Genomic DNA, 23,590 nt, shown 5'->3' with positions numbered 1-23,590 from the left:
CATTTGTTTTTCACCTTCAAAGTGTCCAAAGCAGAGAGAGCAGCTTCCAGAGCAGGAATGGCCTCAGCCAAGTTGCTCTCACAGTCATCCTTCAAAGCCTTCGCCTCATTAGCTTTTATTGTTGCAGCCTCCTCATCGACACGCACAACTTTGCTTTTGGCTTCCACCTCCAAAGACTCCACTTCAATCACCTGAAAGTAAACACATTATACAACAAACTGGATGCAAATACATAAATAAGTATATTTACTGTATACGTTGTGCACAAATATACTCTTTCATGTGTCCATATTTTTGGTGAACACTGAACTAGGAGGCTCAGTTTATAACTGCTGAACCTGAGGGTCGTTCAATCTTCTGTGTTCATTTCATATACATCCCAATCCCAGCTGACATAAAGTGAAAGGTGGGGGACACCCTGGACAGGTCACCAGTTCATCACAGGGCAAACACACAGAGACAAACAACAACTTACTCTCACATTCACACCTATGGTGCAATTTAGAGTGTTCAATTAACCTCTGCATGTTTTTGTACATGTGGGAGGAAACTGGAGAACGCACACACAAGGAGAACATGCAAACTCCACACAGAAAGATCCGCACCGAGACACAAACCTGCTACACGGAAACAATTCCTAGATAATAGTAGTCTTTTTGAAAAAATAAAATATAACGTTGTTTCTGAATATCCTCAGCTGTGGCAAAGAAGTGTAGTTTATTGCAATTTTCCCAAATTTTCTATATGGGAACCATTGTGACCCAAATCATAATATAAATCAAATTTAGTGACTGATATAGACACACGGTTAGTATAGTGGTTAGCACTCTTGCCTTTGCAGCATGGAGTTTGCATGTTCTCCCCGTGTGTGCGTGGGTTTCCCCCGGGTTCTCCGGTTTCCTCCCACAGTCCGAAAACATGCAATATGTGGATTAGGTGAATTGGACACTCTAAATTGACCGTAGGAGTGAGAGTGAATGGTCAAAAGGTTGTTTGTCTCTATATGTGGCCCTGTGATGGACTGGCGATCTGTCCAGGGTGTTCCCAGCCTATCGCCCTATGTCAGCTGAGATTGGCACAGCATCCCCCGCGACCCTCCTATTAAGCGGTAGAAAATGGATGGAAATGTACAGCCATTACTGTAACACCTGTCATCAATTTGAACTGGTTGTCAAATCATTTCCAAGAGATGTTATATGGTAAATGAATTACAACTTCATTTTATGCACATTACATACACAATTTGGGAAAAGTATGCAAATTTGTTTGGGGACACAAATTACCTCTCCAGTGGCCCATCTGTGGAATCACAGATTTATTGTGTACTCTGGCATAAAATTTTGACTGTGCCAATATTACTGTTCCCACAATGGAATCTGTTTCTGGCAGATGATCATTTTTGGCACAAACCAACAACATGTTGAATACATTGTAGGAGATCTCGAGCCTTGTACGGTCATATAAAGGGATTTATTTAGTTTGGGAAGAGGGCAGAGGCATTGACCTTAGTCTTCAATGTGAACTTACACAACACTGTCTGTGAAGTATTTACACTCTGTATATCCTCTAAGTTTGGGCTGAATAAAGATGTGATTTATTCACCTTCATCATTTCTGTGTTGTCTATCTTCGCCTGCTCCAGTTTGGGCTGCAGCTCTTCCAGTTCCTTCTTCATCTCCCCCACCTACACAGAGAGATGTTATTCAAATAAATTATAATGGAGATGTGCTCACTTTGTTTTAAATAAGAATCAACTAACAACAGTGCTACAATGACCTGAGATTCAGCGAAGGCCAGCTTGTCTAGACCGTTAATGTACCGCAGCTTTGCCTTCATGACCGTGTCTCTTTTCTGAGTGAGCAGCTGACGGAAAGCTGCGATCAGCTCCAGGTACGACGTGGGCGTCACATAATTATGTCGACCGAGCTCAGAGAGAAATCTGCAGTGAAAACCAAAGTGTAATATAATATGTACTTCACCTCTACACACACAAGCTATTAAATAACCAGATTTCATACCTTTGTGAGAGCTGTTTGGCAGAGGTATGGAATGTTTTGCAGATGGGTATGACCTCCTGCCTCTCGTTTTTACTCATGTCCAGCGACTCCAGGAATGAATTGGCCACTCGCTCAAGAGCCTCCTCTGGCCAAGGCTGTCGGGGCAGAAAGAGGAAAATGATGATGATGATGATAATGATGATAGGGAAAAAATGTGTGTCACTGCCAGCCAGCGTTCAGCTGAACACACAGTTTACAAATTGATGCTTTGTTCGCTGGCAACATTTCCAAAGCTGTTTTTTAACGTTACTGACTATTTTGACATCAATCTTTTTCAAATCTGTCCCTTCGTCTACTGAGTGAGATATGAGAGGTTAGATTTACCACATGGGTTTGAACAACCAGACAGGAAATCAAAAAATGCATTTAATGGATTCTTTGGTGTCATTATGTACAAAAAGGAAACTAGGAAATGTTCTGGTGGCTAAATATTTCAGTTCTGTATAATATTGATCACTACATCAGGAAATATGTGGTTGTAATTTGTGAACTTTTGAAGTTGGCATATTGTTTCGGGGCTATTTTGAGTTAGGTGGTCCATGAGTGTTTTTTTTATGGGTCAAGTGGTCCTTGGTCTGAAAAAGTTTTTAGGTTTCTTCTTCTGCACCCTCACTCTTACTGTTTTTTTGTTTTCTTTTTTTTAATAGTGATTTTCCATTTTCCATTTATGTGTGAAATAAGGTCAGGTGGTGCAAACGCTGATACTTTGTGTGACTTGTGAGGAAGGTGTATGTAGCAGACATTATAATAATTTACAATTCAGTGACCATGGTGACGGCAGTGTGGTGGGGCACTGAGAGCAGATGTAGTGAGGACTCCTTGTTGCCTGTAGTGAGTTGAGCTTGCATGTGAATAAACGTCCACAGATGTGTGCAGTCAAAATGAAAGAGCTTCAAGTGCATGTAAAAAACAAATGATTTGTTCCCTATGTCTACAGTATAGTACCTGAAACCAGTCAATGGTACAGCAATTGATGAGGGATGGAAACTGGCGCAGGCGATTTCGAAAGGCATCTCCAATGGGACTGAAGGCCACGACAATGTGCAGGTTCTCTTTACAGCGCGCCACGAAGAAGGCAAAGAGTGTCAGAGGACTAAACTCTAAATTTTTATTACCAGCCTGGGCAACTGGACGCACAGCCTGGAGAGAGGTGGATAAGGAAAGAGTTATATTAAATATAAATGAACAGGTATAAACTGCTCTATAAGGGCCTTCAGCAGCTCACCTCCATAATCTCTTGCTTCTCATCTAAGGCAAACAGATTAGGCACCTCTCCTGTGTTCAGGACACTGTCCACATCCTCAAGAAAAGCCTCATCTTTGATTTGAGCGTCGGTTAGCAGGAACACCATTTTCTGACCTTTCACCCCGGCATTTTTCAGCAGCATCTGCAGCACATGGACACCGCATGTTCAAATTTCCTCTGCTGTTAAAATATACAAAGCATGACAACTACATATATCTGTAAAGGATCTCAGTCACCCTGGTCATCGTATCTGCAGGACTTAAAATTTGCCAACCTGACATGTTTCAATTTGGTTTTAGAAGTTTCACTTCTCATCTGTAGAGGCTTCTTCAGTCTCCTAAGGATAATAAAGGACAACACTCACCTTGAGATCATCTCTCCAATCAGTCATGCCATAGCTCTTAGAGATCTCGGGCTGGAAGATGGTCATGTGGGCCATGGATGCAGCCAAACGGGTGATGGACTGGCGTCCACTACCACCGACTCCCACAAGCAAGGCATGGCCTCCTGGCTGCTTCAACACACGGCTGATACGGGATAGGTGCTCCAGGACATAGCTACATGAATAATCCCAATTAATATTTTGAATCCAAAGACCGACAAGAACAAAAAAAAACAAATTTAAGTCTTTTCTTTTGGATATTCAGTCAAAAACATCTAGACGTTCTAAAAAGGCGAAGTTAAAAGTGAATGCGATGGAGCTGTAAAGCTGTTTACCGGAAGACGACGAGGTTCATGTGATTCTTGTGCATCTGGTTGTATTCCTCAAGACACGACTCCACCACCTGTGCAAAGCTTTCCATTAAAGGCACCTCAGCATATAGGCGATCTTCACCGTCCAGGTCAGGCTTCATGTAGTCGCCAAACAGAAGGTTCCTCATGTCTTCCTCAACCAGCTGAGCAACAGAAGCATAAAGTACAAAATACAAGATCACATTTTGCACTTTAATACAGTTAGTGATGTTTCATATGATAGTAGGAAAGTATAATTCAGTACCAACTTACTTTACTCCCTTCTTTCAGGTGATCAAACACCTGATCGAAGGATTCCTTGAAGTGATCTTTGAGGATGTTGTTTATCAGCTCGTACAGCCAGGCTCGATCTTTGTCATCCACCAGACGGTCATAGTAGACACGGAAAACCTCGTGGACAAACAAGCGTATCATAGTGCGTTTGCTCTCCAGAGATTCTCTCTTCAGCAGCAGGCAGCCTTGGATAACGCGCGAGAAGTCCCGCAGGTTGAATGTGTAGTGAGACTTGGCAGGAGTGGGAAGGAGGCTCTTCATTGCTTTCTTATACACCTATAAAGATTAAAAATTATGATCAGAAAACGAAAGCTAAAGAGAATAAAGAAACCCGAACACATTAACATGTGTCTGTGCACTCACTTCCATGGTAGCAGTGACTATTTGGTTGCCAACAGCAAAATATTCAGGTGGGAATTCATTGATCCTGAGATAGAAGGCCACCACGTTAGAGAAGATGCGAACCATGGTGTCATCACTGAAGGCATTGATGGAAAAAATATTGAAGTGCCGCAGGAATCGAGCCGTCACTGCATTCCTCCCGCCACCAGGGGGACCCATCGCTGCGATGAGCTGCAGATCAACCAGAGTGATCTTTGAGGTATCCTTCAGATTATACCTAATGTAGCATAGAAAACAATCTGTTAATGTGACCTTTATATGGGGAAGCACATTTATTTATTCACCATTATTATCTTGCATTCGTTTCATACCAGTGTCCATGATCGATGTACTGACGAAGAAGCTCCACCGGAGGCTGCGCTCCAAACTGTTCCAGTGCAGGCATGTTCATGTCATCCACAAAGATGACGCACTTCTTCCCCATGGGAGGACCAAACATCCCCTTCTTTCTCTTATCTAACTTGGCCATGATGATATTCTGAAGGATGACGAACATGTTTTGATGCATAAAAAATATATTAACATAATAAATGAGGCTGAAAAGGCCCAGAATGACACATTAATGAAGCAAATCAGATTAGAACGTTAGTGTCGGCATAAGAATGAACAAAGGAACACTATAAATTATATATATATACAGTATATATATATATATATATATATATATATATATATATATATACATATACATATATATATATACTATATATAATTATAAATATATACAAGTAGAACATCTAAAAATGTAATTATACATTATCTACATTATAACTGAACATGATATATATGATTAAAATGCACTTTTTATTACTATGTGTACTGTATTTTTGCAAAGTGGCTCTCACCTGAGTTTGGTTCGCACTAGTGCGAGCTGAGAAATTGACAAAGAAGGGTAAATATCTCTCTTTGTCCAGATTGTTCAACAGTTTCTCTTTCACATACACTGACTTCCCAGTGCCAGTGGGACCAACAAACAGGGGAGGTCTAAACACACAAAGAAAACAATGCATTTTGTTAGATAATAATTTGTTAGATGAAAATAGTGTCAGGTTAAAATAAAATATGTAACAGGGCAGTTTGGACATGTGTGTTGCTCCATGCCACTGCACTTCTTGAATATACTAACACTCCATAGCTGATGCAGAGGTCCATCAGGTAAGTGTAGCGGACAGTGTCTATCGTGGGAACAATAATGTCTTGAACTTTGGTGTTCTTGTCTCCCAGGCTGACATTCCCTATGGCGTCGTTCCAATGAACCCAGCGGCCTTTTCCTTTAAACTGAACGACAGAACACAGTCTTTACAAATGCAAACACAAGCCAAACACATCTGGGTGACATCATTACACACTACCTCATAAAAATAGTCATACACCAGGCCTTTATCGTCCATGGGACAGTCCCATTTCCCCACAACACCAGGGACCGGGTGGTCTTCGGTTCTTCCTGAAACAGTCACTTTTAAAAACTCACTAAACTTCTCTCTGCTGTCTGCGTCACAGCTGCCTCCCACAGACCAAACCAGGGAGAAGGCAAACGCTGCCTGTGACATAAACACAAGAAAAGGAAGGTGTTGCACACACACGCTCAAAGATATTAGAACAGATTATTTATAATGATCCGATGACTTGGGGTCTTTTACCATGATCCAGGTGCGAATGCTTTTATGCTCAGGCTCCATCTTCAACGGTTCAGTTAACATCATCTCAAACAGTCGACACAAGGACACCACAGTGTTACTGTTGCTTGTGGAAACAACTTCCTGTGAACAAAATCCACTGTCAGGCTGTAATTTATGTATAAATGCGTGTAAATGTGAGCATGTGAAGCCTTTTTTGTAACTTAATGTCACTTTTTATTTATTTATTTTATTTGTTGATGTTGATGTTATTAATCTGCCACTGTTTGGTCTTTGTGAACAGTAACTTTGTTTGTACGCTGCATCGTTCGTCTGAAAATTGGCTCTGTCAAGCAATACTACCAGACATGACTGAGGGAGCCCTTGTGTGTTGTACAGCTGCAGCGCAGGGGCAGGTTTATCATGTCATACTGCAGAACGACTGGTTCACTCCTGAATCTAGTCATGGGTGTTCCTTACAAGCACAATATTGTGGAGCTGATGGGCTTTGACCCAAATGAGTGAACTCATTTGAAAATGGTTAAAATTGTATGGATCTATGTTTCTATATAAAAGTTATGCACTCTTTACTGACTGGGCCTATGGTCACTCACTCTGCAGTGCTTTCGCAGCATCCTGAGAGAAGGAGGCAGGAGCCAGTGGAAGAGCTCGAGCAGCAGTGAGCGGTTGTCCGGGTTCTGAAGAACATCAGGAAGAGAGTTCATCCAGGAAATGACCAGGGGCTCCCAGCCCAGCTGAGACGGCTCCATGTAGATCATCCCACATCGACTGACTGTGGCGGGCTGCAGCGAGAACGAACCAAGTTAGTTCATGTTTATCAATCCAGATACTGAACAATGTCAGCCAGTACTGGGTTTTTGAAAATAATATGTTGGCCAAGGACTTTTCTCAACTTTAAAACTGAACATGTATACATGTGTGGGGGTGGAGTGGCAATTCCATTGTAAGTCGCTTTGGATAAAAGTGTCAGCTAAATGACATGTAATGTAATGTGTGTCCGTGTATCACCATTACTATGGATATACTGTACATCCATATTACTAATTATTTCCAATAACAGGTGGAATTGACTAAATTACCATCAAAGGGACAAGCAGTGTAGATAATGGATGGATTGTAAATGATTAATATCTCATCTAAACAGTCTTTGTTGATTATTTTGAAGGGAACGCCTGCGTCTTTCCAGTAATTCCAGCCATTCAAGTATGTCCGGTCAAAGCTCTGCCCCAAAACAACTGAAAGCCATGCTTTTTCTAATGTTACTAACATGTTTTTTCAACATTACAAAAGGCTCCAACATTTTTTGCAAGTACAGTGTTTTCGCAACATTAGTTAGCTAAAAAAAACATGACTTATAGGCCAAATTGAGGCTAGATAGAAGGCTCCAACCACTGGAGTTAACAAATTAAAAATGTATTTGTCTCTGAGGAGAATGTCATGTAAGAGGTGTGCTCAGTGTAGCTATTTTAAGAGTTGAAAGCTAAAGTTTTAACAACTATTGCAATAACATTGTGAATTATTTTGGTCAGATAGTAGTCCTTTACCTAATTGTGACCCACAAGCAACGTTTGAACATTAAAGTGGTTTCATTTAGAACAAAATGCATCAGTCAGAAAAATTTAATAAAAAATCTAACTGACAGAAGCCTGTGATAAATCCATTGCTTCAAAGATGAGACTCATCTGGTTGGACATCTGGATGATTTCCCCACTCATCAGGCACAACTGTGGAGGTAGAGTCAAGCAATTAAGATTGAAAACCAACACATACTACACAAAGGTAAATGCTGCAAAAGGTTTTCTTGTGTATCTATTCACCTTTTTATTGTCATCCAGCACGGTGTTCATGCTCTCAATCCACAGCGTATCTATAGGACCATCAAACACCACCCATTTGCGTTCTGGTGTTTCAGATGATGCGAATTCACGAAAAGTGTTGGCCACAATCCCATCTGTCCACTTAATTTAAAAAAAATAAATAAATAAAATTGAAACAAGGAGGAAATAGTTAGCTACAGTATGAAGATACTAGGATCCAAGGCACAGGCATATTGTTACTGTTCTGTACCTCGTGGGAAACCTGGTCAAACTGTCCAAAGAGCTGTCCCATGGTGATGGACTTTGGGTTCAGTGTCCTGAAGATGACTTTCTCCTCTTTACCATACCCTCTCTCATTCATGAGAGTCAGAGTGTCTGCTAGCACATGTAGCACTTTGGTCTTTCCTGCAAAGGGTTCTCCCACCAGCATAAACCTGACATTAAAAACATGACCACAAGAATTACTGTCCAGCAGTCGCAAGCCTCCATTGACCAGCGCAGGCTCATCTTACACTATTTTCTGGACTTACATAACGTGAGCTTGTTGATGTAAAATCAATTTGATTTCAAAGAGGCCAAAAACGTGACCCCTGTGACAAATAAGAACCCAAATCTAAAGAGTTCATCTATGAGTCCAAGTGAATGTGTGTTCCAAACAAAGGTGTTGTGTGTGGTCACAGCGACCTTGACTTTGGACCAACCAAATCAAATTTATCAATGAGTGAATTTTCTCATCATTTGAAATTCTGTACAACTGGAAATATGAAAAAGTACACAATCAACATAAGAAACTGAAAGTAACATACCCATGTCTGACTATCATCATCTCATATGTCTGAACCATCTTCTGTAAGAAGACGTCTGTTGGCTGCACCGTGTGTTTTTGACAACATTCTGCAGCAGCCTTGAGAAACAGCTGTCACAGATATGGGGAGAAAAAAACCAACAGATTATTTTATGCAAACTTTGCATACAAACAAGTAATGATGACATTAGTCTCACCTGATAGTCAGCCTCAGGAAGTGAGATGCCAGGAAACAAATCACTGGTGATGCCGTTGAATAACGGAATATCATGGGAGAGAAACTTGGGCTCGTTCACATCCTTGATGGACCTCAGGATCTGAGCATTAGAAAGTGTGGAAAAAAAGAGGAAGTGTCAATCTTAATATTTTCTAATTTGGCATTATGTAAAACATCCCATGTCCATTGGAGGTGGAAAAGCAAACATTCTAATTCTGCAAGACAACATGTCGACCACAGATAGTATTAAGAGCAGTCTGGGTTTTTAGAGGTGTTAATTTGCTATTTTCTGGAATTACATCAGTGACAGAGTGAACATCAGTATAAAAATGTGTGAGAAACATTGGAATATTTGTCTCCAGACACAAACATGCTTCTCTTAATGACACCTCTGAGCCGTTTAAGAAAAAAAAGAAAAGGTCCCAGTTGGTATTAAACAATCAGTGATGGTAAATTTTACTTCTGCATTTTACCATCCTTATTACACACAGCTATGAACACACAAATCAGGCATAGGAACAGTGGAGAGCACATTTATATGTCTGTGACCGAGGAGCAATGGGGGTTACTTTGTACAGGGGCACATCTGCCCCTGACCTGTCCCAGGATTCTAACCTGCAACCCTCCAGTTACAAGCTCAGTTCCCCTCCACTTGGCCACATGCTGACCCATACTTCCAAGAAACCACCACTATCATGCCATATTATATCATTGTGTATCTGTTTTCTTTTTGTTTTGGTTTCTATTGAGTTTGGCTTGTTTCACAGTATATGAATTGTGCTTATTTTCGATGCACTCTTTATACTGTGTGTACATTATGTTTTCTCCCCACGACCTGAACATTAATATGAATAGCAAATGAAAAAGAGTCAGAAACAGCCAAAATGAATTGACAAACAAACAAACCCCCCCTAAAACAAAACAAATACCAGTATATCTTCATTCTCATCTGGAAACTTCAGCTTGAGGTTTCCTGCAGCCACGAGAACAGCTTTGACGGCTCTCATGCCATAGTCATAATGAAACTGAGAGGAGAGCTGCTCAGAACAGAGCCTGTAGGTCATGACGATCTTCACGGACAAGGGCTTGGCGTTGAGGAAACCATATGAATACAGTGAGATCTCTGCTATTAGCGCGTAGTTGGGGACCATCATGGCCACTGGTCGGAACAACACCTACACAGAGCAGAGACAGATAAATACATGCGTTAATGCTTTTGAACAGAAGCATTTTTTCTAATGCAGTGCTTCTCAAAGTATGGGCCAGGGCTCACAGGTGGGAAGACAGGGTTAGTAAGATTATGCAGTTGATCATATCCACTGAAACATAAAATGTTCAGTCCATTTCTCCCCTTTAATAATACCAATTGGTGATTTTTTATATATTAAAGCCTGATTAGTCACGTTTACAATGAGGTATAACTTGTGGGTAACACCCCCCAAATATGTGCCAAAATACCCTGCAATATTCTCCTGTTAGTATTCACTCTTGTTTTGAGCTTCAAGGGCTGCCAGTCACAGGTGTTGGAACCTGATTGACAGCACATGAGATTCTGGAGCCAGTGGCAATCCTGTATCTCCATAATCTGGAACTTAACTCCATACTACAGGATGACAACGCTCTCCTCCACAGAGCCAAGATTACCACATACTGTACTATATCCAGAATTTGGGAGTGGAGAGGATGGAATGGGCTCAACCTAACTGAACACTTGTGGGATCAGCTTGGGTGTGCCATACATGCTAGAGTGAACAACACAACCACGGTGGTTAACGTTGACGGTTTGAGAATTTGTTGAACGTAAATAATGCAGAGGAGGGCTATTAAACTATTATATTAATACATTCTGATAATTTATTAATTGGTTTAAGTTTCTTTTTTTAAGTCTTCAGATTGTTTTTGCTCCTTTATGACATTTAACAGAATATCTTTGGTTTGTGGAAAAAACAACATATTTGAAGATATTGTCCTTTTGAGAACGACTGACATTTTATGCACCAAACAACAAAATTATACATTTTTAAGAAATAACCACCAGATTAATGCATAAATGACAATGCAAAACTAAAGTGTTACACTTTATCAATGGTAAAAACAAAACTAAAAACCTTGAGATTGTCTGGGAGTTCCGAGCGTCCGGCATAACCTGGGTTCATGGTTATGGACACGAAGCAGTTGGGGTTGAGTTTGAGCATCGTCCCTTCAAAGTCAAAGTACTCTAACCTCTGCTCAGTGGCCCGTTGTATGCACAGCACCTGCTGAGCGACGACAGACAGCACCTCCAGCTCAATACGGTTGAACTCATCAAAGCATGCCCATGCACCAGAGGAAGCCAGACCTTTGAAAAACTGAGAGATTGAACCAAAGTCCATGTTAGTCCATTATGTTTAGTATTGATAACAATGTGCTAATTATATAAATCCAGAATTTTCCGCAGGTGTTACTTTGCCCATAGCGATGTAGTCCAGTCCATCTGAACAGTTGAAGACCACACACTGCACAGCTAGAGCTTTGGCCAGATCTTTGGTGGTTTCAGTCTTTCCTGTTCCAGCTGGACCCTCAGGTGCACCACCCAAATTCAGGAAGAAAGCTCCAATCTAAAACAAAGGACAGGCCTGGGAATTTACCGTACTACTCAAAAGAACACAGCGAGTACAGAATTCATGTTCAGTTGAACTATCCGTCAGATCTTTTACCAGAGTTCTGTAGCATCTGTCGGTGAGCGGTGTGATGACCAGACGTGGTGAGTTTCCCAGATACTCATAAGCATATTTAACATCGCAGTTGATGATGCGAACACGAACATTGTCATTGATCCAGTAATAACGCAGCTGAGCTAGCCACTGGAAGTCGGTGTCATGTGATACACCTGTTCAAAATTGACATTTTGTTTTAAATGTTGTACTGAAGCAAAGCTGTGTTAAGAGTTATCAAAAGTACTTTGTGCACATGAGGTACCTTTCTCTATGAGCTCCATGACCACGTCCCTGGCATGGAAATCGATCGTGACCAGAGCTCCCAAAGTGATCCGTGTTTGTTTGGGCAGTTTTCCTCTCACCAGCCCCACAATGTCATTCAGCTGATTCCGCTGCTGCTGGTGGTAATTCTTTAAACTCTACATTGTAACAATAGTGTAAGAAAGAGACAGCACTTCTTTCAGTGGAATTTAAATGTGTTTATATAGCAAACAACCACAACATTAACTAGGTCAAGGCACATTACTGCTACACAGACGGATTTTCTAGAACAAAATCTCATATGCAGAAATGAATTAGGCGTTGTTTTCATGTTCAGGGTCAAGATCAAGGTCATTTTTTAGTTTCCCTTGGGAAATAACAAGAACAGAAAACAAGAATAACAGAGCAAAGAATAAATTATAACAAATTATACAGTTCTCCATAATGACCTGTGCAAATAAAAACTCCACCTTTTCCATGTGCAAGTAGACACAACCCACACACACACACATCGTACATTCACCTCTGCCTATTTAAGAGTTTACATGAAAGAGTGTTTGTACCTGTTATGTCCTGTGTCTCCTCCCTGAGTTCATCAGAGCACTTTTATGATACAACACGTGTGTACAATCAGATAAGATGCTGCTTGCTTGTTCATCACCTCTCATCGAAGAGGCTTCTTCAGTTCTGATGTTGGAACTGAATAAGCCTCAATGATGAGAGGTGAAATGTTTACAACTCCTGTCTAAAACTAACTCCTAAAGACCACAATGACATAGATGACTGAGAACCTTCATGGATATTATTTCCATGAAGTAACATAATAATAAAAGTATTTCACAGGCAGCATGTCAATCATTAAGTCAAGGGATTATTAGGTTTAGAGACAATAGCTATAGACAGTGGAGAGAAAATGAAAATTCAAGCAAAATCAGGAAAGGTTAAACAACACACAATTAGACCGTAAATAAATCAGGAATTTAAAAAAAAAACTAGACGATTTAAAAGTGATGTGGCACTTACATCAGCCCCTGCTCTGATGGCCTCATGCACTTCCATGGTCCAAAAAATCTGGGAGGTGCAAAGAACCACCTGCCCAGGCCAATCCTTCACCCACTGACTGCGAGCAGTTTCAGCATAAGCCTGTTAACACACACACACACACGTTTACATGATGATCTGACTATTGACATTAGATGGTGACATTTACACAAGTTGCTGATAAAATATTCAATTCACAGTCCATAGTTAGATTATTATAAAAATTGTGTGTTTGTGTCCTTTCTGGTATGTCGATAAAGGGAAGAATCGTCTGTTTGTTGCAATCTGCAGTCCTACAGTTAGATGGCACTTTGTGTAAGTGATGATGAACAGTGAACTCACCACCCTGGACCGAGCCACCACATCTCTAACACTGCGAAGCATCACATCCTCCACCTGCACCAACCATTTCTCCACAGCTCCTTTGGCTTCAGATGTGGAAATATGCTGGATTAACGGAACACGCTCCCCTTCGCTGCTGTACATGGCCTAAGGATGAACAGTATGCCTTTAAATACAATCTAAACAACAGTGGTGCCATGTACAGACAAAATGTCTGACTCTCTTGCCTGGATATCCAGATTAGGTAAGAAGTCTAGTTTGGAAATGCCCTCAAAGCATTTCTTCAGATGGGGTTGCACTCGCAATGGGTCCTTGGTCTCTGACAGAATCTCCAGCATCTCATCGTTGGACAGGAAGAAAAATCTGGATGTGACATTAATAAATGAGATTCAAAATGTGTGACATAAAAAAATTGATTAAGGAAAAACAGTTTTGTTTACCGTGGAAAGAAGAGACGTTTCTCCTCCAGGTAGGCGTTCAGTCCTTTCATGATGTTATCCAGAAGATGGTTGGAATCTTGCAGTTTTTCTAGCAAACCAGGCAGCGAAGTCACTGGCAGAACCTGTGTTTAAAAAACAGGTTAATTCAAGATGGCTGGTTTCAGGTTTGTTCTTTTCTTGAAAGCCATTTACCTTAGGATCCTTGACGCAGTGCCTCATGATTTCTTTCCAGTTTTTGTCCACAGTTTGAAAAAGTCGTCCTTCCGTCGGGATCTGCTGCATGATGTCCTGAGAAGAGAAGATGGGCCACAGGTAAAGCCACTGGGCCTGCACCTTCAGCCACTCATCTATGGCTTCCTGAATACGAAGCAGACGCTCCTCCCACAGCTGAAGTAAAAAAAAAAAAAGTAAAACATACAATGATAGGCAAGTTTAAAACAAAACCATCGGGTAGAACTCTAAAGCAAACACTGAATTTATCAGCTATGCTTATTAACTATACGGACATTCGGCAAAGCGTGAGGCTCACCTTGATCTCATGCTCAAAGGGTTTGATGAATGGCGAGCCCCTCATCGTCTGAGTCTTCACAATCTGGTCATCTAGAATCGTCTGAATCTCATCCACAGCAGTCAGGATGGAAACACCGGTCTCCCTGTAGGGTTGGTGGTGGAAGGAAATACCATCCAAAACATGCACCATGGTTTGCATTGCTTTCTCCAAGGAAAACTCCTGTAGAAACACAAGCCAGTGCAAATATCTTATTTAACAGACAATGTTCAACGTTGTATTTCCAAATCAAATATAATATAAAGACCAAGACCAAATTTCAGGAGCTCTCACTTTACTTGCAGCAGCACTGATCGACTCAAACTCCTCCAGGTACGGGGCCAGGTTTTGTTTGAGAACCTTTCGTAGTGTGGTACCAGAGTCAGGAGTGAGGTCATACCCCACTATCTCTGACATCTGGTCCCAGTGGCGAGCTTGGATGCCTGGATTACACAAGATGGACACCAGAGGGACATGGTCCTGGTGACACAAGCACATTGCACATAGCATCAGTAAACAAGACTCCACTTCCTACTTAATTAATGAGCATTTTATTCGCATACAATACCTTGAACTCCTTGATCTGCTCCATTACAGTGGAGCACAAAACAATTGTAGGGTTCTCTTGTTTCCTTGGATCATCTTTGTTAGTCTTTGTGGCATTTTTCTCCATCTCCTGTTCTACCTTGTTCTGTTTTTGTTGGAAGAACTTCAGCATCTTGAAGATCTCCCTAAAGACCTCATCCAGGTTTGCCTCCAGGCTCTCCCCGTCTAGGTCCTGAAAGGGTCCGTTCATCCATCTGTGCACCACGAGTATATATTACATGACAAACATTTAATTAAAACACGACATGTGCCAAACTGACAAATCACACCTGTTATCTGTGCGCTGCCACTTCAGTATGAGTCCAAACAGCTTCTGGTAAAGTCCAACACTGTCTTTGATGACTTCAACTTCTGGGTAAGATGTTAGGTCCAATTTGTAGAAGGTCTCTTCTTTGTTAATGAAGCCAATTTCCTCCTCAACCTCCAGGAGAAGTTTCTGAACTGTTCTGATGTCTGAAACATACTGTCCAGAAATTACATAGAAAATTATATCTGCGGTGCAACATATTAAATAACAACAATAATAATAATTACAAGAAGTGCTGATATCTAAATCTGCATTATGACTTTGTGATGAGACAAATTTACCATGTAATTAAGACACTAAAGCTTTGAGGGTGCTGGTAGTGGCTGTTTCTAAATCCTTGCAAGAAAGCGACTACATTTCCTTTCCGGAATATTTAACTCTTCCTTTCAGCCTACCTGCTGCATCATATCCAGCTCAGAACAATGCTGGAACTCCTCCGTTCTGCGTCCCAACTTCTCGAGTTGTACCATCAACCTTTGCCTTTTAGCAAGCAGCTCCTGCTCCCCTTTCTGCTTGGCCTTCTGCATTAGCTAGACAATGACAGAGCGTTAGGTCACCCTTTAAAAAAACAACAACAGCCATAATATATTGTTACAAGCAGACAGAGGAATCTTACCTCATCACTGAGTTGAAAGACATGGAGAATGTTTTTTGGCCAGAGAAAGACCGTTGCATTCAACTTCAGATCCTCTGGTTCAAAGATGTGGACGTCCATGAGGTACAACGTTCTGCAGCAGGATTTCTGTCAGAACACAGTGGAGGAGAACATCACTTACACACTTATATTCTGGGAGCAACATGAGGAAGAACCAGGTTATTTACCTGTATTTTTTCTTTCAGTCCTGCAATACCCTCTGTCTTGGTGGAAAGTATGTAATCCATCATCTGAGTCAGGTCCTCCGTATCCTCTGGAACTTTCAAAGCTTTCTCTCTGATGGTTTCAAACTCAGAGCAGATCCTTTGGACAGATACAAAACACACATTTAAACGTACATACGAAATGTGACTTATAAAAGCAGCGACAGTTTTGTTTATGAACGTTACAAGATGTGACTCACTGTAGATTTTGCTCCCGATGGTTGACGAGCACTTTCTTCAGAAGCGTTTCCGCGTAGGCTCTGGCTTTGTTGACGAGCCCTTGTTTTAGCTCCTCACAGTCCAGATGGACCATTGTGAAGTGAACTTTCCCTGGGAGGCTGATAATCTCCTTTGACAAAGCATGGAAGTCTTCCACTTGCTTTAAAATCCGGTGAGATTAACAATCAACAGTCGTCAGGTTAGACCAAAATAAGCTTTTTCAGTCATTGATTTTGAGCAATGTATTTTTTTTTTTTCTTTAAGAACAAAACAAACCAAAATAAAATAAATTCATTCATTCATTCATTCATGCATCCATCCAGGTACTGGAACTGGTAGCAAGACATCTATAGGTATGAGTGACATATGGAGCAGGAGTTCAGCATTATTATTTGTTACCTTAGTGTACTCCTCAAAAGAGTGTTCTTCTTCCATGAACGTGTTTACTTGAGCCTGTGCAGCTCCATTGACAAGCCAGTCGTAGTTGGACACTGTGAAATGAAGGGGGGGAAGTCAGAAGTGAAGTGAACTAACATTACTGGTGTAATGACAGCTAATAACTGCACACAAAACATCACCATAACTCTGGAAATGTTTGTCAGGTTCCTCTAGATTCCTGCTCATAGCCGTCTTCAAGGTGGCCCGAGCCCGGGCAAGTGTGTGATCGGCCACTCCGGCTTCGACAAATGAAGATGTGGATTGTGTCAGCCATGACTGGACCGTCTGTACTCTCTGTGGATCACATTCATAGCCTATCGATACAAGCTCACAATACACTTTTACATGTAAAGTGTATGAGTGGTTATTATACCAGCTGTGTCCTCACCTGCAGTGTATGCGTGATGGTATCAAGAATCTCAGAAACAGCAGTTTCCAGATCTTGTAAGGTGGGGTAAATTTCCATCTTTTCATCATCAAAAGTCAAAGCCATGCGGAAGAGGGGCAAGCAGTGCTGACGGCTCGGCTCAAACACACAGATAAACTCCTCCACGCTCATCTGAAGCATGGATTTCAACTGGGAATTTACAAGAGAAATATGACTGTGAGTATAAATGTGTATTCAGTGACGTAAACCTCCGCCATGGCTGCTCAGTTTTGCACTAAATTTCTCGATGATTCTCTGGATGTGAAGATAATTTCAACAAATAATATAAGGAAGTGATTCAGAAACAAATTTACGCACTCAAGATTCTGAAACGACCTCAAGCATCTGCTTTCATAGTGACAAATGTTCAACAAAAGTTGTACTCAGTGATGAAATTACATCTCACAATCATAGTGGCAGGTAAAGGCACAAACCTTGATAATCATCTATTAAAGGTTGACTTGTGATGAATACAATGTACATGAGTACCACAAAAAAATGACCTGATTAGAGATGAGTGTGGATGCACAGTTATAGAAGGCGTCCAGTTTCTCCTCTTTAACTCCTTTCAGCGTTTCTTTACTCGTTAGTAAGTGGATGATTTTGGGGAACCAGGTATTCATGATGCGTTCTTCTGTTCTGTTACACTCCACAGCTATTTTGTTCTGTAGACTCTTACAGTCCACAGGTCCTGAAGCTCTGAACCAACGAGGATGAAATCAAAATGAAAGTTGAGCACAATCTTCACGTGAAGTGTCAGTGGTGTTTGTGCCGTTTTCAGAGCAGTGTCTCACGTTCATGTTATCATTTCTTACCTGCATCCTGAAAGGTTGACAAGGACCAGTGTGGAAAATGTCTTGTAGCCAGTGTCCAAAACTATTTGCATTACTGGGTGAAGAATGTGCAAATTTGTTTTTATCAGCCTGCGGCTTCTGAGAAAGTTGTCGTGCCGAGACTGGGAGAAATCCAGAATTCTGCAAAGGATTGAAGGACAGGTATTTTACAAAATTACCTCACAATAGAATAAATCCACAAGCATTTTTCATTAGACACCCACTTTGGTTGCGTTGTTGTCTGTGACATGGGACTCTCTACATCTGGATTCTTCAGAACTGTGTTCACTAAAGTGGCATACAAAGACATATCTGTATGTGTTCACTCCACATTCATAGATGTGCTAACAGTGTTGCACGTGCAACAATAATAATACACATCATTGTCAGTACCTGTGTGTTTGACTAAAACACTGTGGAAGTTGCTGCTGACCTCCCTGCAGAGCTCCTGCAGCAGTTTGTTTGACTCTGGACTGTCTTTCAATTTTGGTGGCACACGGGAGACAATGGAGTCCAACCACTGTTGCTGAATTGGGGGGATTGGGCGGCTCTCTACACACTGTTTCAGGAAGGCAAAGTTCATCTGCAACAGGAGAGGCATGACATACATCGATCAGCCACACCATCAACATCAGTTGTCCGTTTTAATGTGGCTGATTAATAAATCTATAAGAACAACAGGTGACAGTGAAATCCAGCTCACGATTAATGCAGTATATTCACGTTCACAGGGTTAAAAAGGTAATAAAGACACTCAATGTTATTAGAATCAGAATCATATTATATGGTATTACAAAACACAGCAGCAGCAAACCTCAAAGGACTGTGTCACCACAAGCTACCAGCACCAACTTCCATCTTCACCATTTTGTTGTGTTTACACTGCTCATACACAATAATTAAACTGCTCTTGTGGTTGACTGATGTAAATAAGACTCACCGTAGTCTGTTCATAGGTCAGTTTGAAACTAGGGACTAGACACTATACAACAAGTTGATTGCGGGGAATATCCATTATCTGGTATAATTGAAAATAGTGACTTAAAACGATGTCTAATTGCCAACATACAGTCCTAGTGATGTAGTGCCACAAAGGAATGGTGCAAACATGTTTTTGTAACATTTTCTAACATTTTAAGTCACTTGTTTGTAATGTTTTTCGTAACATTAGTCAATCTGATTCCTCTTTTGGAATCCTTTTTTGCACAAATACAGACGGACGAAAAAACATGAATTGTGACATGACATTTTTATACCGTCCTATGTCCATCTGAATCTAAAAAGAGAACTCACCCTCTGCTTCCGCTGCTCACTGAGCATCTATAAAACAAACATTGACACCACATTTCAAAAATGAACCATAAATAAATAATAATGTAAAGACACAAGCATGTATATATTTAGAATGTGTGCCTGTAGTTGTCTTACAGAGGGAGGAAACTGTGGCTCTGGTGACTGACTGATTCCCCTCCTCCCTTTTCTTCTTCTGTAAGTTTCCATTTCTCTTGTTGCTCTGCAATAACAAGTGTTACACTTCAGGATTATTTATTTTCATATACTTCATAACAATGCATTATAATAACCAGTGATAAAACTCCTAGTGCCAGTGCAACTTTGTGTAATAAATCAAACTAAAAACAAGGACATATAAAGAAACAATGATATAAGAGTTACAATAATGACTAATATCAAATAACAAATAACATACAGTGTCATGTGGAGCTGCTTTTGTATCTCTTGAATCCTTCTTTGCCTCTGCAGCTTTTTATGAGTTGTTATCCTCTTCGTCATCTCCTCCTTTAACTCGGTGATCTGCTCCAACTCTCCCCGCTGCTGTGGCTCTTTAATCGGGGGCAGGACTGGACACTGAAGCCTGTCCTCGTCCTCTGCTCCAGAAGATGAAGCCATCTCTGGATAAAACGAGCTGGAGTGAGGATGGAAAAGTAAATTCAACTTTTACCTGTTCGTTTACATGAATATCTGTTCGCTTTAACCACTGAAGGCCCGTACTCCTGATATTGACCGTTACCATAGGAACCGTAAACAGGGTAACCACCAAACTACCCGCATCAATATTTCGGGTGCGCTATAGATCTAATGTTTACGGTAAACACAATTAGTGACTTTGGTAGACAGATGTCATAAGATTATACATCACCAATAATTTACTGTGAATTAACTAGCTAAATACATTTATTTATTACAAAATTTAACACAATTTTTTTTATAACACATTAAAGCTATTGCCACAAATTGCGTCAACTTAATATAACCTATATTTAAAGAGCACATTTGTTGGTGCATTTTCCGGCAGAGCTGGTTTTACAGCTGCCGAGATTTAAATCCCAAATTCTATTTAGCCAAGAACCTGTTACACGTGAGTAAATAAATCCCCCAAAGTATCGCCTTCAAACAGTAAATCATTCTTGACAGGGACACAGAACTCGGCGTGACACCGGCAACACAGGGAGTCCATCCTCGTCCTCAGCGGAGTTAAAATACACCGGACAACTGGTCAAATATCCATGGGTTATATTCACAAACTCAAACTCTCTGTGTTCAGGTTTTAGACTGTAGAGGCAGTAAACGCGCCATGGACTCTGTGTGCGCGTCCCCGGGAAGCGGAAAGGGACGAAAGGACAGAAGGGAAAAGAAACGCATCAATAAGAGAAATTCAATTTAAAAAAAAATATGGAAATGTCTCAATTTCAGCGATTTAACGGAAATATTATTTATTTAAATGGACTTTCACTGGGGGCCACACGGTGGTGTAGTGGTTAGCACTCTCGCCTTGCAGCGAGAAGACCCGGGTTCGAGCCCCGGTTGGAACAAGGGCCTTTCTGCATGGAGTTTGCATGTTCTCCCCGTGTGTGCGTGGGTTCTCTCCGGGTTCTCCGGCTTCCTCCCACAGTCCAAAAACATGCAATGTGGGGATAGGTAAATTGGACACTCCAAATTGACCATAGGAGTGAGTGTGAGAGTGAATGGTTGTTTGTCTCTATCTGTGTGTGGCCCTGCGATGGACTGGCGAACTGTCCAGGGTGTACCCAGCCTATCGCCCGATGTAGCTGAGATTGGCACAGCACCCCCCGCGACCCTCTGGTGGAGGATAAAGCGGTAGATGATGACTGACTGACTTTCACTGGGTTGACAAATAATTATCTTGATTTTATTATTTGCAAATTCACATTTCGTCCATTAAAACTAATCTAAAAAATAATGTACTCAATTTGGCCTATTTGTGCGTTTTTCTATTGTTTTTTCTCAAAGAAAAGAAAAAACAATAAAAAGAGTATTGTTGAATTTCAATTCTCAATAAAGTTATTTTTAAAAAAAATTGCGGTTAAGTGTTCTGTTCACGCATGCGTAGAGGCCGGCGCCTGCGCAGACACGTTCGTGCTTCCGGATACCGATCGGGACACTGCTGCAAACAGTTCTGTTTTTGTTGTCTACAGCAATGGTTGGCTAACTAATTAGCAAGTCAAGAACGAATTAAATCGATTTGTTTCAATACATTTGGTCGCAGAGTTTGCTCACGGTCTTTCTGCTTCAATGGGCGCTCACGGGGGTGTAGGGAACGAACCCGAGTCTCCAGACTACTCAGTACACGAAGCCTGGAATGAGGCTACCAATGTTTACCTGCTGGTGATCCTGGTTAGCTTCGGTCTGCTCATGTACGCCAGAAAGTAAGCACGGCTCGCTCCTCCACTCTTCTACCGTCGAGCCTTCCTTCCCAAACTGAGTCGATTGTTTTCTCGAGTTCATGTTGGTGCGCGTATTTTATACAACGTAACCCTCCGTGTTTCATCTGCAATGTATCTTGTCAGTTACAGCATAAATGAAGTCCAACAAACCGGACGTTCTGTTTTTAAAAATAAAAATAATAATGGTTGAAGTAATTCCAAAAATCAGGACTGAATTTGAGAAAGTGCATGTGTCTTTGCTTCTCCTGAGGTTTAGAATCATAAACTAAAGAAACCAGCAACATTTTCAAGGCCTGGTCTCAGTGAATGCATGTAAATCAACCCTGAGTAGCTTGAGATAGGACAATCTGGCTGTTTTATATTTCTCTCCTGATTCACTCTTAACAAATGAGGTTTTCCTGGGACATAATAAAAATAATATTACAGTTGGATTTTAACTTTAAATATTTGGTGACTTGGCATGAACAACACTAACATTCTCTCAGTGTGAGATTCCAGATGAACTATTTAGTCCTGGCCTTAATATTTGTCTGTACTCACATGTAATTCAGGAACAAGAGGAAGATCATGCGTATCTTCACTCTGCCTCCCACCGTTGGCAACAGCCCAGAACCCAACTTCTATGACAGCCTGCAGAAGGTCCGCCTGCGGCAGCAGCTGGAGATGTACTCTATGGGTGAGTGTCAGTGCAGATCTGCAATACAACATAAAACATGTTGGATTTCTCTTCTGTGGTTCAGACCTTCCGACCTTTGCATTTGTCTTCACTCCCTCATCTTTTATCTTTTAGCTAGAAAATTTGAGCAACAGCAGCAGCAGCAGCAACAAGGTCAAGCAGACAGTGTGCAGCTCTCCATGGAATGAGAGCAGCGCTGCAGCCGGGGTTTCAGGTCTCCTCCCCTCTCTGTCAGAGAAACATGCCTGCATCCTTGAGCCACATACATGGACAGCCAAAGGACTCGAATGGCCGTCAGTCATATAGAGTCTGCTTTCGGAACCCTGGGCATTCTCCAGAGGGATTGTATATGTGAATGCAAATGTCTGCAGACACTCCTGAGATTTCCTTGTCAGCTCCTTACTACAATCTTCATTTAATGTCCAAGTTAGCTCCACTGTGGAAATATAGTAGAAGAAACTCTTGAGGTTACATAACCAGTTAATGGGCAATCTCACCACCTTCTGCATGCTCAAGCCAGAGGCCACCTTCTTAACCCACCCCTCTGGAGATTGTTGTAAATACGTCTCATCCAGACAGTATCCTGCTTTTGTCCTGGTTGTCTGCGTTTGGTCCCAAATGAGACGGGTTTCTGTTCACCATCAGTTGTTTCTCCTTTGTCTTAAAAAAAATACAAGCAGGAACAGATGCAGTCATATGGACTGATATGATCCAGGAACGATCATTAGAGAGCGACATCTTTCATGTCTGCTCTACAATACTGAGCTGAGCAGTGACTTTAACATTGTGTGAGGAATGAGACAAGTGCTGCAGAAGTCACTAAAGTGTTTATTTTATGTAGGACTTAAGACAAAGTCCATGAATGTTTTCTTGTATGTTGAATTAAATCCTTGTAAGTTTTATGTGGAGTGGTTATTACAATTGAGATAATTAAATGTAATGATAATTGATTAAAAGTGCTTCATCAGTTTTTTAGAGTTTAGTCTGTTC

General features: G+C 41.2%; 2 protein-coding genes across 2 annotated transcripts in view; one reads left to right on the top strand and one right to left on the bottom strand.

Annotated features, from left to right (window-relative positions):
• dnah12 (dynein, axonemal, heavy chain 12) overlaps positions 1-20,752 on the bottom strand; it is a 30,606-nt gene extending 9,854 nt beyond the window's left edge. The window contains exons 1-49 of the mRNA XM_058649340.1: positions 19,929-20,752; positions 19,649-19,733; positions 19,514-19,540; positions 18,614-18,803; positions 18,445-18,508; positions 18,203-18,361; positions 17,891-18,086; positions 17,349-17,537; positions 17,101-17,254; positions 16,922-17,013; positions 16,504-16,682; positions 16,268-16,403; positions 16,062-16,187; positions 15,841-15,975; positions 15,408-15,601; positions 15,101-15,332; positions 14,827-15,012; positions 14,515-14,715; positions 14,178-14,372; positions 13,986-14,107; positions 13,773-13,908; positions 13,546-13,692; positions 13,186-13,305; positions 12,164-12,320; positions 11,902-12,074; positions 11,650-11,802; positions 11,314-11,553; positions 10,135-10,380; positions 9,186-9,305; positions 8,990-9,099; positions 8,434-8,617; positions 8,184-8,324; positions 8,007-8,090; positions 6,960-7,148; positions 6,370-6,489; positions 6,082-6,270; positions 5,856-6,007; positions 5,575-5,713; positions 5,041-5,207; positions 4,691-4,946; positions 4,307-4,603; positions 4,019-4,197; positions 3,666-3,858; positions 3,282-3,443; positions 3,002-3,196; positions 2,018-2,151; positions 1,776-1,938; positions 1,603-1,683; positions 15-191 (exon numbers count right to left, since the gene is read on the bottom strand). Of these exons, the coding sequence (XP_058505323.1) occupies positions 15-191; positions 1,603-1,683; positions 1,776-1,938; positions 2,018-2,151; positions 3,002-3,196; positions 3,282-3,443; positions 3,666-3,858; positions 4,019-4,197; positions 4,307-4,603; positions 4,691-4,946; positions 5,041-5,207; positions 5,575-5,713; positions 5,856-6,007; positions 6,082-6,270; positions 6,370-6,489; positions 6,960-7,148; positions 8,007-8,090; positions 8,184-8,324; positions 8,434-8,617; positions 8,990-9,099; positions 9,186-9,305; positions 10,135-10,380; positions 11,314-11,553; positions 11,650-11,802; positions 11,902-12,074; positions 12,164-12,320; positions 13,186-13,305; positions 13,546-13,692; positions 13,773-13,908; positions 13,986-14,107; positions 14,178-14,372; positions 14,515-14,715; positions 14,827-15,012; positions 15,101-15,332; positions 15,408-15,601; positions 15,841-15,975; positions 16,062-16,187; positions 16,268-16,403; positions 16,504-16,682; positions 16,922-17,013; positions 17,101-17,254; positions 17,349-17,537; positions 17,891-18,086; positions 18,203-18,361; positions 18,445-18,508; positions 18,614-18,803; positions 19,514-19,540; positions 19,649-19,733; positions 19,929-20,128 (7,866 nt within the window). The 5' untranslated portion in view covers positions 20,129-20,752. The remainder of the gene's footprint in view (positions 1-14; positions 192-1,602; positions 1,684-1,775; positions 1,939-2,017; positions 2,152-3,001; positions 3,197-3,281; positions 3,444-3,665; positions 3,859-4,018; positions 4,198-4,306; positions 4,604-4,690; positions 4,947-5,040; positions 5,208-5,574; positions 5,714-5,855; positions 6,008-6,081; positions 6,271-6,369; positions 6,490-6,959; positions 7,149-8,006; positions 8,091-8,183; positions 8,325-8,433; positions 8,618-8,989; positions 9,100-9,185; positions 9,306-10,134; positions 10,381-11,313; positions 11,554-11,649; positions 11,803-11,901; positions 12,075-12,163; positions 12,321-13,185; positions 13,306-13,545; positions 13,693-13,772; positions 13,909-13,985; positions 14,108-14,177; positions 14,373-14,514; positions 14,716-14,826; positions 15,013-15,100; positions 15,333-15,407; positions 15,602-15,840; positions 15,976-16,061; positions 16,188-16,267; positions 16,404-16,503; positions 16,683-16,921; positions 17,014-17,100; positions 17,255-17,348; positions 17,538-17,890; positions 18,087-18,202; positions 18,362-18,444; positions 18,509-18,613; positions 18,804-19,513; positions 19,541-19,648; positions 19,734-19,928) is intronic.
• Positions 20,753-21,600: 848 nt separating this feature from the next.
• On the top strand, positions 21,601-23,500 carry smim19 (small integral membrane protein 19). Its single transcript, XM_058648967.1, has 3 exons — positions 21,601-21,906; positions 22,476-22,600; positions 22,715-23,500. Exons 1-3 carry the CDS (start codon positions 21,773-21,775, stop codon positions 22,786-22,788), a joined length of 333 nt encoding a protein of 110 aa, XP_058504950.1. The 5' UTR covers positions 21,601-21,772; the 3' UTR covers positions 22,789-23,500.
• The last annotated feature ends 90 nt before the right edge of the window (positions 23,501-23,590 follow it).

The sequence above is a fragment of the Solea solea genome, chromosome 14 (assembly GCF_958295425.1).
Source record: "Solea solea chromosome 14, fSolSol10.1, whole genome shotgun sequence".
Classification (NCBI taxonomy): Eukaryota; Metazoa; Chordata; class Actinopteri; order Pleuronectiformes; family Soleidae; genus Solea; species Solea solea.
The sequence above is the reverse complement of the archived record's forward strand: the minus strand, read 5'-3'. Positions and strand labels throughout refer to the sequence as shown.